This window comes from Nycticebus coucang, chromosome 8 (genome assembly GCF_027406575.1).
Source record: "Nycticebus coucang isolate mNycCou1 chromosome 8, mNycCou1.pri, whole genome shotgun sequence".
NCBI classification, from domain to species: Eukaryota; Metazoa; Chordata; class Mammalia; order Primates; family Lorisidae; genus Nycticebus; species Nycticebus coucang.
The window spans coordinates 135,011,377-135,023,806 of NC_069787.1; the positions used below are offsets into that span (position 1 = coordinate 135,011,377).

General features: G+C 40.8%; 1 protein-coding gene across 2 annotated transcripts in view; it reads right to left on the bottom strand.

Moving 5' to 3' along the window:
- Positions 1-396: 396 nt before the first annotated feature.
- Positions 397-12,430, bottom strand: part of LRRC34 (leucine rich repeat containing 34) — a 41,729-nt gene continuing 29,695 nt past the window's right edge. Inside the window, exons 7-10 of one of the 2 annotated variants that reach the window (XM_053600186.1) lie at positions 5,081-5,235; positions 4,293-4,448; positions 3,567-3,693; positions 397-1,073 (exon numbers count right to left, since the gene is read on the bottom strand). In XM_053600186.1, coding sequence (XP_053456161.1) covers positions 870-1,073; positions 3,567-3,693; positions 4,293-4,448; positions 5,081-5,235 — 642 coding nt within the window. In that variant the 3' untranslated portion in view covers positions 397-869. The remainder of the gene's footprint in view (positions 1,074-3,566; positions 3,694-4,292; positions 4,449-5,080; positions 5,236-12,430) is intronic. The other variant, XM_053600185.1, reaches the window with a different exon arrangement.

Consider the following 12,430-nt stretch of genomic DNA (forward strand, 5'->3'; position numbering starts at 1 on the left):
GTTCATCATCCCTATATATTAGAGAAATGCAAATCAAAACAACCCTGAGATATCATCTAACCCCAGTGAGAATGGCCCACATCACAAAATCTCAAAACTGCAGATGCTGGCGTGGATGTGGAGAGAAGGGAACACTTTTACACTGCTGGTGGGACTGCAAACTAGTACAACCTTTCTGGAAGGAGGTATGGAGAAGCCTCAAAGCACTCAAGCTAGACCTCCCATTTGATCCTACAATCCCATTACTGGGCATCTACCCATAAGGAAAAAAATCCTTTTATCGTAAGGACACTTGTACTAGACTGTTTATTGCAGCTCAATTTACAATCACCAAAATGTGGAAACAGCCTAAATGCCCACCTACCCAGGAATGGATTAACAAGCTGTGGTATATGTATACCATGGAATACTATTCAGCCATTAAAAAGAATGGAGACTTTACATCCTTCGTATTAACCTGGATGGAAGTGGAAGACATTATTCTTAGTAAAGCATCACAAGAATGGAGAAGCATGAATCCTATGTACTCAATTTTGATATGCGGACAATTAATGACAATTAAGGTCATGTGGAGGGGAAGGAAAAGCAGAGAGAGGGAAGGAGGGAGAGGGGTGGGGCCTTGGTGTGTGCCACACCTTCTGGGGGCAAGACATGATTGCAAGAGGGACTTTACCTGACAAATGCCATCAGTGTAACCTGGCTTATTGTACCCTCAATGAATCCCCAACAATAAAAGAAATAAATAACAAATAATAAAAAAAAAGAAAAGAGTAACTCATTTTAATGTATTAAAGAAAACATATTTAATAGGCTATAAAATATTGATCTCTGTGAAAATAAAACAAATGTATGAAACTGAAAGCTGCTTGTCATATGTGTGGCCCCACTGGGATGAGCGCGAAGCCTGCGTTAGCCGAGTGGCCGTGGGCCTCCCCGTGCGACGGCGTCCAGTAGTAATGCTTCTTCAGTCCATGGGAGACCTCTGCCAGGTGCACGTGCCCATCCACAGTGAAGGGCTCCACGTCCGTGTCCTCCGGCTTTAGACGACCCATCTGAATTAACTCTGAATATGCCTAGCATTTTTAAACAAGAAAAACTATCATTGAGGAAATAATTCATTCAATTGACAGTGCTTAAAAATTTAACTAATTTGCAGTTTAAAATTAATATTGTGAATAACAGTCCTAGATTTTAGTATTTTCCAGGTAGCGTAGGTAGGTTTTTAGTCATTTAATTATATACAATGAAATAATACCACAACAATTTCTAAGTTTTAATATAGTATAGGCATGTTTTGTCATATGTGACTCCCAGAGGTAGTTCTCTGTACTGCCAATGTGAGCCATGGACCCTATGGTCAAAATTTTCAAGTCCCAACGGATGTTCTTAAACTGGTACAGTGTGGGCGGTGGCAGGAGGACAGCTATTGTACACACTCTGGAAAATCTGATGATTGCTAGGGACATAGAGTTATCTTGAGTTCATTATTCCCCTGAAGCTACAGATTTAGGCAAAGACAAGATAATTCTGTAGTATCAGATGCTGCCTGTGAATTATTTCTTCATTGTAGAATTTTCTCTGTACAGGTACGGATCCTTGGCACCTACGGAAGGGTGTCACACAAATATCCTGAAGTGGTTGTCATTATAAAGATACAGAAATTTAGATATTAAAAAATGCAAAGACTAGTTTGCTTTCTCCTTTAGCTTGTTACTCATCTTAAGTTGCAAACTCAACTTAGTTCCTAGTGTGTAGAACTATTAAATGATTTGGATATTTTTCTCAAATTAAGGAATTTTTAAATTTTAAATGTTTATTTTTTTATTTGTTATTTATTTATATTTTTGAGTCTCAAGCTATCTCCCTGGGCAAAGCACCGTGGCATCACAGTTCATAGCAACCTCAAACTCTTGGGCTTACGAGATTCTCTTCTCTCAGCCTCCCAAGTGGCTGGGACTACAGGCGCCCGCCACAATGCTCAGCTATTTTTTTTGTTGCAGTTGTCATTGTTTTAGATGGCCCAGGCCGGGTTTGAACCTGCCAGCCTTGGTGTATGTGGCTGGCACCCTACCCCACTGAGCTACGGGCGCTGCCAAAGGGGTTTTCTTAGACAGTAGTGTACAGTTTATTAATTTTTTTAGTGGTAGAATTTTGGTTAACTACTTTTGCAAATTTTTAGAATTTTAATGTCTACTTTTTTCTTTTCTTTTTTTTTTAATTTATTTATTTTTATTGTTAAATCATAGCTGTGTACATTAGTGCAATCAAGGGGTACAATGTGCGGGTTTCATATACAATCTGAAATATTCTCATCAAACTGTTCAACGTAGCCTTCATGGCATTTTCTTAGTTACTGTATGTAGGCATTTGTATTCTGCATTTAGTAAGTTTCGCCTGTACCCATTCTAAGATGCACCTAGATGTGGCCCCACCCATTACCCTCCCTCCACCCTAACTTCCTCCCCCTTCCTCTTCCTTGGCCCTTTCCTAATAGTCTTGTGCTATAGTTGGGTTATAACCTTCATGTGAAAGCTAGAATTTAGCTTCATAGTAGAGCCAAGTACATTTGTTGTGCTTTTTATTCATTTTGAGAGTAGAACCCAGAGCTCTCTATATTGTACTACCTCCAATTCCATATTTTTGTATTAACTATTAGAGAAGAGATCAGAATTTTTTTTTTTTTGTAGAGACAGAGTCTCACTTTATGGCCCTTGGTAGAGTGCCGTGGCCTCACGCAGCTCACAGCAACCTCCAACTCCTGGGCTTAAGTGATTCTCTTGCCTCAGCCTCCCGAGTAGCTGGGACTACAGGCGCCCGCCACAACGCCCGGCTATTTTTTGTTGCAGTTTGGCCGGGGCTGGGTTTGAACCCTCCACCCTCGGTATATGGGGCCGGTGCCCTACCGACTGAGCCACAGGCGCCGCCCTTTTTTTTTTTTTTTTTTTAAGACAGTCTCACTATGTTGTACTGTGGTGTTACAGCTCACAGCAACCTCAAACTCTTGGGCTTAAGCAATTCTCTTGCCTCGGCCTCTCAAGTAGCTGGGACTACAGGCACAGGCCACAACACCCAGCTATTTTTTTGTTGCAGTTGTCATTGCTGTTTAGCAGGCCCTGGCCAGGTTTAACCCACCAGCCTCGGTGTACATGGCTGGCGCCCAGAGATCGGAAATTTTGCTATATCAAATCAACAACTGTGGGGTTTTTTTTGGGGGGGGGGGTTTAATTGCAGTTTGGCCGGGCCCGGGTTCGAACCCGCCACCCTTGGCATATGGGACCGGCACCCTACCCACTGAGCCACAGGCGCCGCCCTGTGGGGGTTTTTTTAGCTTTGGAAAAATTCGAACTGTGTGATTCAGTGACTTTTAATACTAATACGTGGTACTTTGTATCTTTTGTTATTTCAACCACAAAATTTTCTGGTAACTATTTTTAGGAATTACGTTAAAAACTGTCAAAACTGCAATGTCTCACTAAACTTTGTAACCATTACTAAGACACCTGTAAATAATATCTGATGTTAAAGAGAAGATACAAGAAAAGCCTTCAGTGAAGATAGAAACTCACTACACATGTGGCCTCATCAAATTTGTTTCCCCAGATGTAGATGTTGGAGATCACGGGGTTTGTCCTCATGGCCTGTGACAGCGCGACGAGCCCTTCCCCCTGGATGTTGTTGCTCACCACGGACAGCCTGCGGGCAGGGGAGGGGAGAGCCCTGAGCGCCAGCAGCTCCACGGGGCAGGAGTGCGGCAGTTACAGACGGCTCGCATTATTCTTTGGTTTGTTTAACGAAGTGTAAAACCCAAGAAACTGAGCATTCTAACTGGATGCTTCACATGCCATAATAGAGCTACCTGTATTTGGAAGAGTAGCTCCCTACTCTTTTATATTATTCAGCAAATATTTGGCTAGACGTATGATAAAAATATATAGATATATTTTTCTGGATGAAAGTCATCTAAGTAATATTTTCTTCTTTAATTCTTATTTTGACGTCTTGATTATATTGAATGCTTATGATTCTTCTTTTAGAATCCAGGATAAATAATGTAATAAGAATTTCTCATTAATTTTAAGGAGAAATCATAACTAGAATCAAACAATCCAATTAGTAAAAGACATTACTTTTGAAAAATAGAAACTGAAACGTTTACTGCCACTCAGTACTATTCTAGTTTACAAACAGGATTTTCGTATGTCATCATAATCTTAAGAGTTAAGGGATTTAAAGTTAGTATTTAAAATTTTAGGTTTTTCTGTGACTTTGATTAAATATAAAACCATACTAACGCTTTAAGACTTCTGTTGTGTGAAGTAAGGGTTTCGCTGAGATAGGTTGCACCCACGTTTTCTATTCTATTAAAAGAAAGATCGATTACTTCCAAGGTAGTATTGCTTTTCAGTACATTGGCCAAATACATCATTCCATCACGAGTTATTTGATTGCTGGAAAAGGAAAAATACATTTGAAAATATGAAATACTGTAGTTGTCACAGAAACAAGACGCTTGAAAACTGTTAAACTGTGCTTTCTATTTCATTAAAATTTACTTTAATCATTCAATTTCCAGGAAAGTTAATGACCCTTCACCATGAAATGTTGTTTTCATTCTGGTTTACACAACCAAATTCCTCACTCCAAGTTATTGAGAGATAGTAGTATAAATTAAATTAATAATATTAAGGCTTAGGATAAGAGGCTGGCAACAATGGTTGCAATTTCTTTTCTTTTTTTTTTGGTAGAGACAGAGTCTCACTGTACCACCCTCGGGTAGAGTGCCATGACGTCACACGGCTCACAGCAACCTCCAACTTCTTGGCTTAAGCGATCCTCCTGCCTCAGCCTCCTGAGCAGCTGGGACTACAGGCGCCTGCCACAATGCCCGGCTATTTTTTTGTTGCAGTTTGGCCGGGGCTGGGTTTGAACCCGCCACCCTCGGCATATGGGGCTGGTGCCCTACTCACTGAGCCACAGGCGCCACCCAATGGTTGCAATTTCTAATCACTGGAAATAGTGTCTTCTCAGAGGAGCCCACGTCCTGACTTGACCCCTGGCGCTGAGGAGCAGCTGCACTCACCAGCTGACGTCCAGGTAGCGCAGGGCGCTGTTGAGGCGCAGTGCGTCACACAGCTGCTGCATGCCGAAGCTCTTGATGCCGTGCTTGCACAAGTGCAGCTCAACGAGAAAGTGATTCTCTTTCAACATGTGGCCAAGATGGACCGTGGACTCTTCCTAAAAATGGATTAAAATATTATTTCTAAAATATATTTTTGAATGAGTACATGTTACTCCAAATAAATGCTATTTTTTAAGGTTATGTTGGTTAAGACTATTAGTATAGAATTTGCATTTGTTTGGCCCTATTTAAAAAAAAATCATCTTTGTGACAAATGATATCTATAGCTTCAGGAACAGGCAGCAGGCACTTGGAAAACACTATGACTCATGTCCTTATGATAAAATGATTTTTTTTCTTCTGGGTAGATGCCCAGTAATGGGTTTGCAGAATCAAATGGGGTGTCTAGTTTGAGTTGAGTGTTCTCCATACTTCCTTCCAAAAATGTTGTATTACTTTGCAGTCCCACCAGCAGAGTAAAAGTGTTCCCTTCTAAACACAACCACGCCAGCATCTGCTGCTTTGAGACTTTGTGATGTGGGCCCTTCTCACTGGGGTTAGGTGATATCTCAGGGTGGTTTTGATTTGCATTTCTCTGATGATTAGGGACAATGAGCATTTTTTTCATATATTTGTTAGCTATTCATCTGTCTTCTTTAGAGAAGGTTCTATTCATCTCTCTCACCCAGTGATATAAGGGATGGTTGGCTCTTTTTTTGTTGATTAATTTAAGTTATTTGGGCGGCGCCTGTGGCTCAGTCCGTAAGGTGCCGGCCCCATATACCGAGGGTGGCGGGTTCAAACCCAGCCCCGGCCAAACTGCAACCAAAAAATAGCCGGGCGTTGTGGCGGGCGCCTGTAGTCCCAGCTACTCGGGAGGCTGAGGCAAGAGAATCGCTTAGGCCCAGGAGTTGGAGGTTGCTGTGAGCTGGGTGAGGCCACGGCACTCTACCGAGGGCCATAAAGTGAGACTCTGTCTCTACAAAAAAAAAAACAAAAAAATTTGAGTTATTTGTGCCAGGTGCAGTGGATCACACCTGCAATCCTAGCACTTTGGAAGGCAAAGGCCAGTGGATTGCCAGAACTCACCGGTTCCAGACCAGCCTGAGCCAGAGTGAGATCCCGTGTCTAAAAATAGCCTATAATTCTACCACTCTGGGAAACCGAGACAGGTTGATTGCTTGAGCTCATGAGTTCTAGACCAGCCTGAGCAAAAGCAAGACCCTGTCTCTACTAAAAACAGAAAAACTGAGGCAAGAGGATCTCTTGAGCCCAAGAGCTGGAGGTTGTTGTGAGCTATGACGCCACAGCACTCTACCCAGGGCAACAGCTTGAGACTCTGTCTCAAAATAATAATAATAATAATTTGAGTTCACTGTAGATTCTAGTTATCAAGCTTTTGTCTGATTCATAACATGCAAACATCTTTTCCCATTCTGAAGGTAATACAGCTTATAGCAGCCTCAAACTCCTGGGCTTGGCGCCACCCAGACCTCCATAAGAGCTGCACCACAATCCCTGACACACAACGTGTGCCCGCTGGGCCTCCGCATGCCCTGACCAGTAACTGCAGGAGCCGCGCAACCCTGCATCCTCCCTCCTGTACCCTCCCTGCCTCCACACCGGCCCACTCGTCTGGCCAGGGACTCTAGTAGCCGCGTGCCCTCTGGAGCCCTCCCTGCCTCTGCGCAGAGCCCTTCTCCTGGCCAGAGACTACTGGAGCCTTGGAATCTCTGTGCCAAAGTCACTGGGCACCAGGCACTCCCAGAACCGTGCGCACCACCACCATGTTGCTGGATCCAGGTGTGTCACACCCCGGAGCTGCTTCCACAACCAGAACTCCCTGGCTGGGGAAGCCCCAAAGGAACTACACAGGGTCACTCCCTACAAAGATCCAGCAATAAAAGAGTGATCCCACTGGGGTCTAATCTTGGAGAGACACCTCCCCAACTCTGAGGACAGCTAGGGTCAGCGGTGAAAAACAATCATGAGATGAAATCAACAGAAAAACTCTGGCAATATGAATAATCAGAGTAGATCAAGTACCCCAAGGATCAATGGGGCAGACACAGCACAAGATCCCATGCACAAACAAATAGCTGAGATGTCAAAAATCGAATTCAGAATCTGGATAGCAAATAAGATCAAATTAGAATTCCAAGCAGTAACCAAAAAGAAATCTCAAGAATTCAACGAATTCAAAGACCAAATGACCAAAGATTTTGACACATTGAGACAAGAAGTTGCAGCCCTCAAAGATCTGAGAAACACAGTAGAATCCCTCAGTAACAGAATGGAGCAAGCAGAAGAAAGGATTTCTGACATTGAAGACAAAGCTTTCAAATGCTCCCAAACTCTCAAAGAGGAAGAGAAATGGAGGGCAAAAACAGATCACTCTCTAAGAGAGCTCTGGGATAATTCGAAGAAATATTCATCTTATAGGGATCCCCAAAAGCGATAAAGTGGCTTCACAAGGCACAGAGTCTTTTCTTCATGAGAATATGAAGGAGAACTTTCCAGACATGCAAAGAGATTCTGAAATTCAGATAGCAGACAGTTTCAGAACTCCAGCATGACTCAACCCAAATAAGACATCCCCTAGACACATCATAATCAATTTCACTAAAGTTAATATGAAGGACAAAATTCTCAAAGCAGCCAGACAAAAGAAAACCATCACCTACAAGGGCAAGAATATTAGAATATTAGAATAACTGCAGATCTCTCTGCTGAAACCTTTCCAGCTAGAAGAGGATGGTCATGGACTTTTCATCTCCTAAAACAAAATAACTTTTTTTTTTTTTAATTTGGCCGGGGCTGGGTTTGAACCCGCCACCTCTGGCATATGGGACCGGCGCCCTACCCGCTGAGCCACAGGCGCCGCCCAAAACAAAATAACTTTCAACCCAGGATCCTGTACCCACCTAAACTGAGTTTCATTTATGATGGAGAAATTAAATACTTTAATGACATTCACATGTTGAAGAAATTTGCCATAACTAAACCAGCTCTCCAGGATATTCTCAGACCTATCCTCCATAAAGACCAGCATAATCCTCCACCACAAAGGTAAACCCACCCAGAAAATTTTGATCAAATTCCAACTTCCACAGTTGCAAAAGGATTAAAAATGTCTACTGGACTCTCGAAAGGCTTATCAATATTCTCAATTAATGTGAATGGTTTAAATTGTCCTCTAAAGAGGCACAGGTTGGCTGACTGGATACAAAAACTCAAGCCAGATATCTGCTGAATACAAGAATCGCATCTTACATTAAAAGACAAATATAGACTCAAGGTGAAGGGATGGTCATCTATACTCCAGGCAAATGGAAAGCAGAAAAAAGAAGGCATTGCAATCCTATTTGCAGATGCAATAGGCTTTAAACCAACCAAAATAAGGAAGGATAAGAATGGACACATCATATTTGTTAAAGGTAATAATATGATGAGATATCAATTATTGATATTTATGCACCCAACCAGAACAGACCTCAAATTATAAGAGAAACTCTAATAGGCATGAGCAATTTGATTTCCTCCAGTTCCATAGTAGTTGGAGATTTTAATACTCCTTTAGCAGTGCTGGATAGATCCTCCAAAAAGAAGCTAAGCAAAGGAATTTTAGATTTGAATTTAACCATTCAACATCTGAACTTAACAGACATCTACAGAACATTTCATCCCAACAAAACTGAATACACATTCTTCTCATCAGCCCACGGAACATACTCCAAAATCGACCACATCCTAGGCCACAAATCTAACCTCAGTAAATTTTAAAAAATAGAAATTATTCCTTGCATCTCTCAGACCATCATGGAATAAAAGTTGAACTCAATAACAATAGGAATCTGCATACCCATACAAAAACATGGAAGCTAAACAACCTTATGCTGAAGGATAGATGGGTTATAGACGAGATTAAGAAGGAAATCACCAAATTTTTGGAACAAAACAACAATCAAGACACGAATTACCAGAACCTCTGGGATACTGCAAAGGCAGTCCTAAGAGGGAAATTTATAGCACTGCAAGCCTTCCTCAAGAAAACAGAAAGAGAAGAAGTTAATGGGACCTCTCAAGCAACTGGAAAAGGAAGAACACTCCAACCCCAAACTCAGCAGAAGAAAAGAAATAACCAAAATCAGAGCAGAATTAAATGAAATTGAAAACAAAAGAATTATACAACAGATCAATAAATCCAAAAGTTGGGTTTTTGAAAAGATCAATAAAATAGATAAATCTTTGGCCAACCTAACCAGGAAAAAAAGAGTAGTAAAATCTCTAATTTCATCAATCAGAAATGGTAATGATGAAATAACAACAGACCCCTCAGAAATTCAAAAAATCCTTAACAAATACTACAAGAAACTCTACTCTCAGAAATATGAAAATCTGAAAGAAATTGACCAATACCTGGATGTGTGCCACCTACCAAGACTTAGCCAGAATGAAGTGGAAATGTTGAAAAGGCCTATATCAAGTTCTGAAATAGCATCAACTATACAAAATCTCCCTAAAAAGAAAAGCCCAGGACAAGATGGCTTTACGTCAGAATTCTACCAAACCTTTAAAGAAGAACTAGTACCTATATTACTAAACCTCTTCCAAAATATAGAAAAAGAAGGAATATTACACAACACATTCTACGAAGCAAATATCACCTTGATCCCTAAACCAGGGAAAGACCCAACAAGAAAAGAATATTATACACCAATATCACTAATGAATATTGATGCTAAAATACTCAATAAGATCCTAACAAACAGAATCCAACAACACATCAAAAAAATTATACACCACGAACAAGTGGGATTTATCTCAAGGCTGGTTCAATATACATAAATCTATAAATGTAATTCAGCATATAAACAAACTAAAAAATAAGGACCACATGATTCTTTCAATTGATGCAGAAAAAGCTTTTGATAATATCCAGCATCCCTTCATGATTAGAACACTTAAGAAAATTGGTATAGAAGGGATATTTCTTAAACTAATAGAGGCCATCTACAGCAAACCCACAGCCAATATCATATTGAATGGAGTTAAATTGAAATAATTTCCACTTAGATCAGGAACAAGGCAAGGTTGCCCATTGTCTCCATTGCTCTTTAACATTGTATGGAAGTTTTAGCCATTGCAGTTAGGGAAGAAAAGGTGATCAAGGGTATCCACATAGGGTCAGAAGAGACAAACTTTCACTCTTTGCAGATGATATGATTGTATATCTGGAAAACACTAGGGATTCTACTACAAAACTTTTAGAAGTGATCAAGGAATACAGCAATGTCTCATGCTACAAAATAAACACCCATATATCTGTAGCCTTTATATATACAAACAATAACCAAGCGGAACAAACAGTCAAGGACTCTATTCCTTTCACAGTAGTGCCATGTTACAAGATGAAATATTTGGGATTATACCTAACAAAGGACGTGAAAGATCTCTACAAAGAGAACTATGAAACTTTAAGAAAAGAAATAGCTGAAGATGTTAACAAATGGAAAAACATACCATGCTCATGGCTGGGAAGAATCAACATTGTTAAAATGTCTAGACTACCCAAAGCAATATATAAGTTTAATGCAATTCCTATTAAAGCTCCATTGTCATATTTTAAAGATCTTGAAAAAATAATACGTTGTTTTATATGGAATCAGAAAAAACCTCAAAAGCCGAAACATTACTCAGAAATAAAAACAAAGCAGAAGGAATCACGCTACCAGACCTGAGACTAAACTATAAATCGATAGTGATCAAAATGGCATGGTATTGGCACAAAAACAGAGAAGGAGATGTCTGGAACAGAATAGAGAACCAAGAGATGAATCCAGCAACTTACCATTATTTGATCTTTGACAAGCCAATTAAAAACATTCAGTGGAGAAAAGATTCCCTATTTAACAAATGGTGCTGGGTGAACTGGCTGGCAACCTGTAGAAGATTGAAACTGGACCCACACCTTTCACCACTAAGATTGACTCTCACTGGATAAAAGATTTAAACTTAAGACATGAAACTATAAAAATACTTGAAGAAAGTGTTCAAGGGAAAACTCTTGAAGGAATCGGCCTGGGTGAATATTTTATGAGGAGGACTCCCCAGGCAATTGAAGCAGTATCAAAAATACACTACTGGGGGTGGTGCCTGTGGCTCAGTGGGTAGGGTACCAGCCCCATATACCGAGGGTGGTGGGTTCAAACCCAGCCCTGGCCAAAGTGCAACAAAAAAATAGCTGGGCGTTGTGGTGGGCACCTGTAGTCCCAGCTACTCGGGAGGCTGAGGCAAGAGAATCGCCTAAGCCCAGGAGTTGAAGGTTGCTGTGAGCTATGTGACGCCACAGCACTCTACAGAGGGCGACAAAGTGAGACTCTGTCTCTACAAAAAAAAAAACACTACTGGGACCTGATCAAACTAAAAAGCTTCTGCACAGCCAAGAACATAGTAAGTAAAGCAAGCAGACAGCCATCAGAATGGGAGAAAATATTTGCAGGTTATACCTCCGATAAAGGTCTAATAACCAGAATCCACAGAGAACGCAAACGTATTAGCAAGAAAAGAATACGTGACCCCATCTCAGGGTGGGCAAGGGACTTGAAGAGAAACTTCTCTAAAGAAGACAGATGCACGATCTACAAACACATGAAAAAAAGGTCATCATCTTTAATCATCAGAGAAATGCAAATCAAAACTACTTTGAGATATCACCTAACCCCAGTAAGAGTAGCTCACATAACAAAATCCCAAACTGGAACTGGAACATGTTCTTCTTAGCAAAGTATCTCAGGAATGGAAGAAAAAGTATCCAATCTACTCAGCCCTACTATGAAGCTAAATTATATCTTTCACATGAAGGCTATAACCCAACTATAGCACAAGACTATGGAGAAAGGGCCAAGGAAGGGGAAGGGAGGGGGCAGGTTAGGGTGGAGGGAGGGTAATGGGTGGGGCCACACCTGGTGCCTCTTAGAATGGGTACAGGCGAAACTTACTAAAGGCAAAATACAAATGTCTACATTCAATAACTAAGAAAATGCCATGAAGGCTACATTGAATAGTTTGATGAGAATATTTCAGATTGTATATGAAACCAGCACATTGTACCCCTTGATTGCACTAATGTACACAGCTATGATTTAACAATAAAAAAAAGAAAAAAAAACATGCATTTCAGAAGGAAAATAATCAAAGCAGTCGGCCGCACCCTGCAATGTGGATGTAAACCACCCTCTGCCTTCCTTGCATCCTGACTTTTGATCCCAGTCTCCATCCTTTTTTTTGTTTGTTTGTTTTTTTGAGATA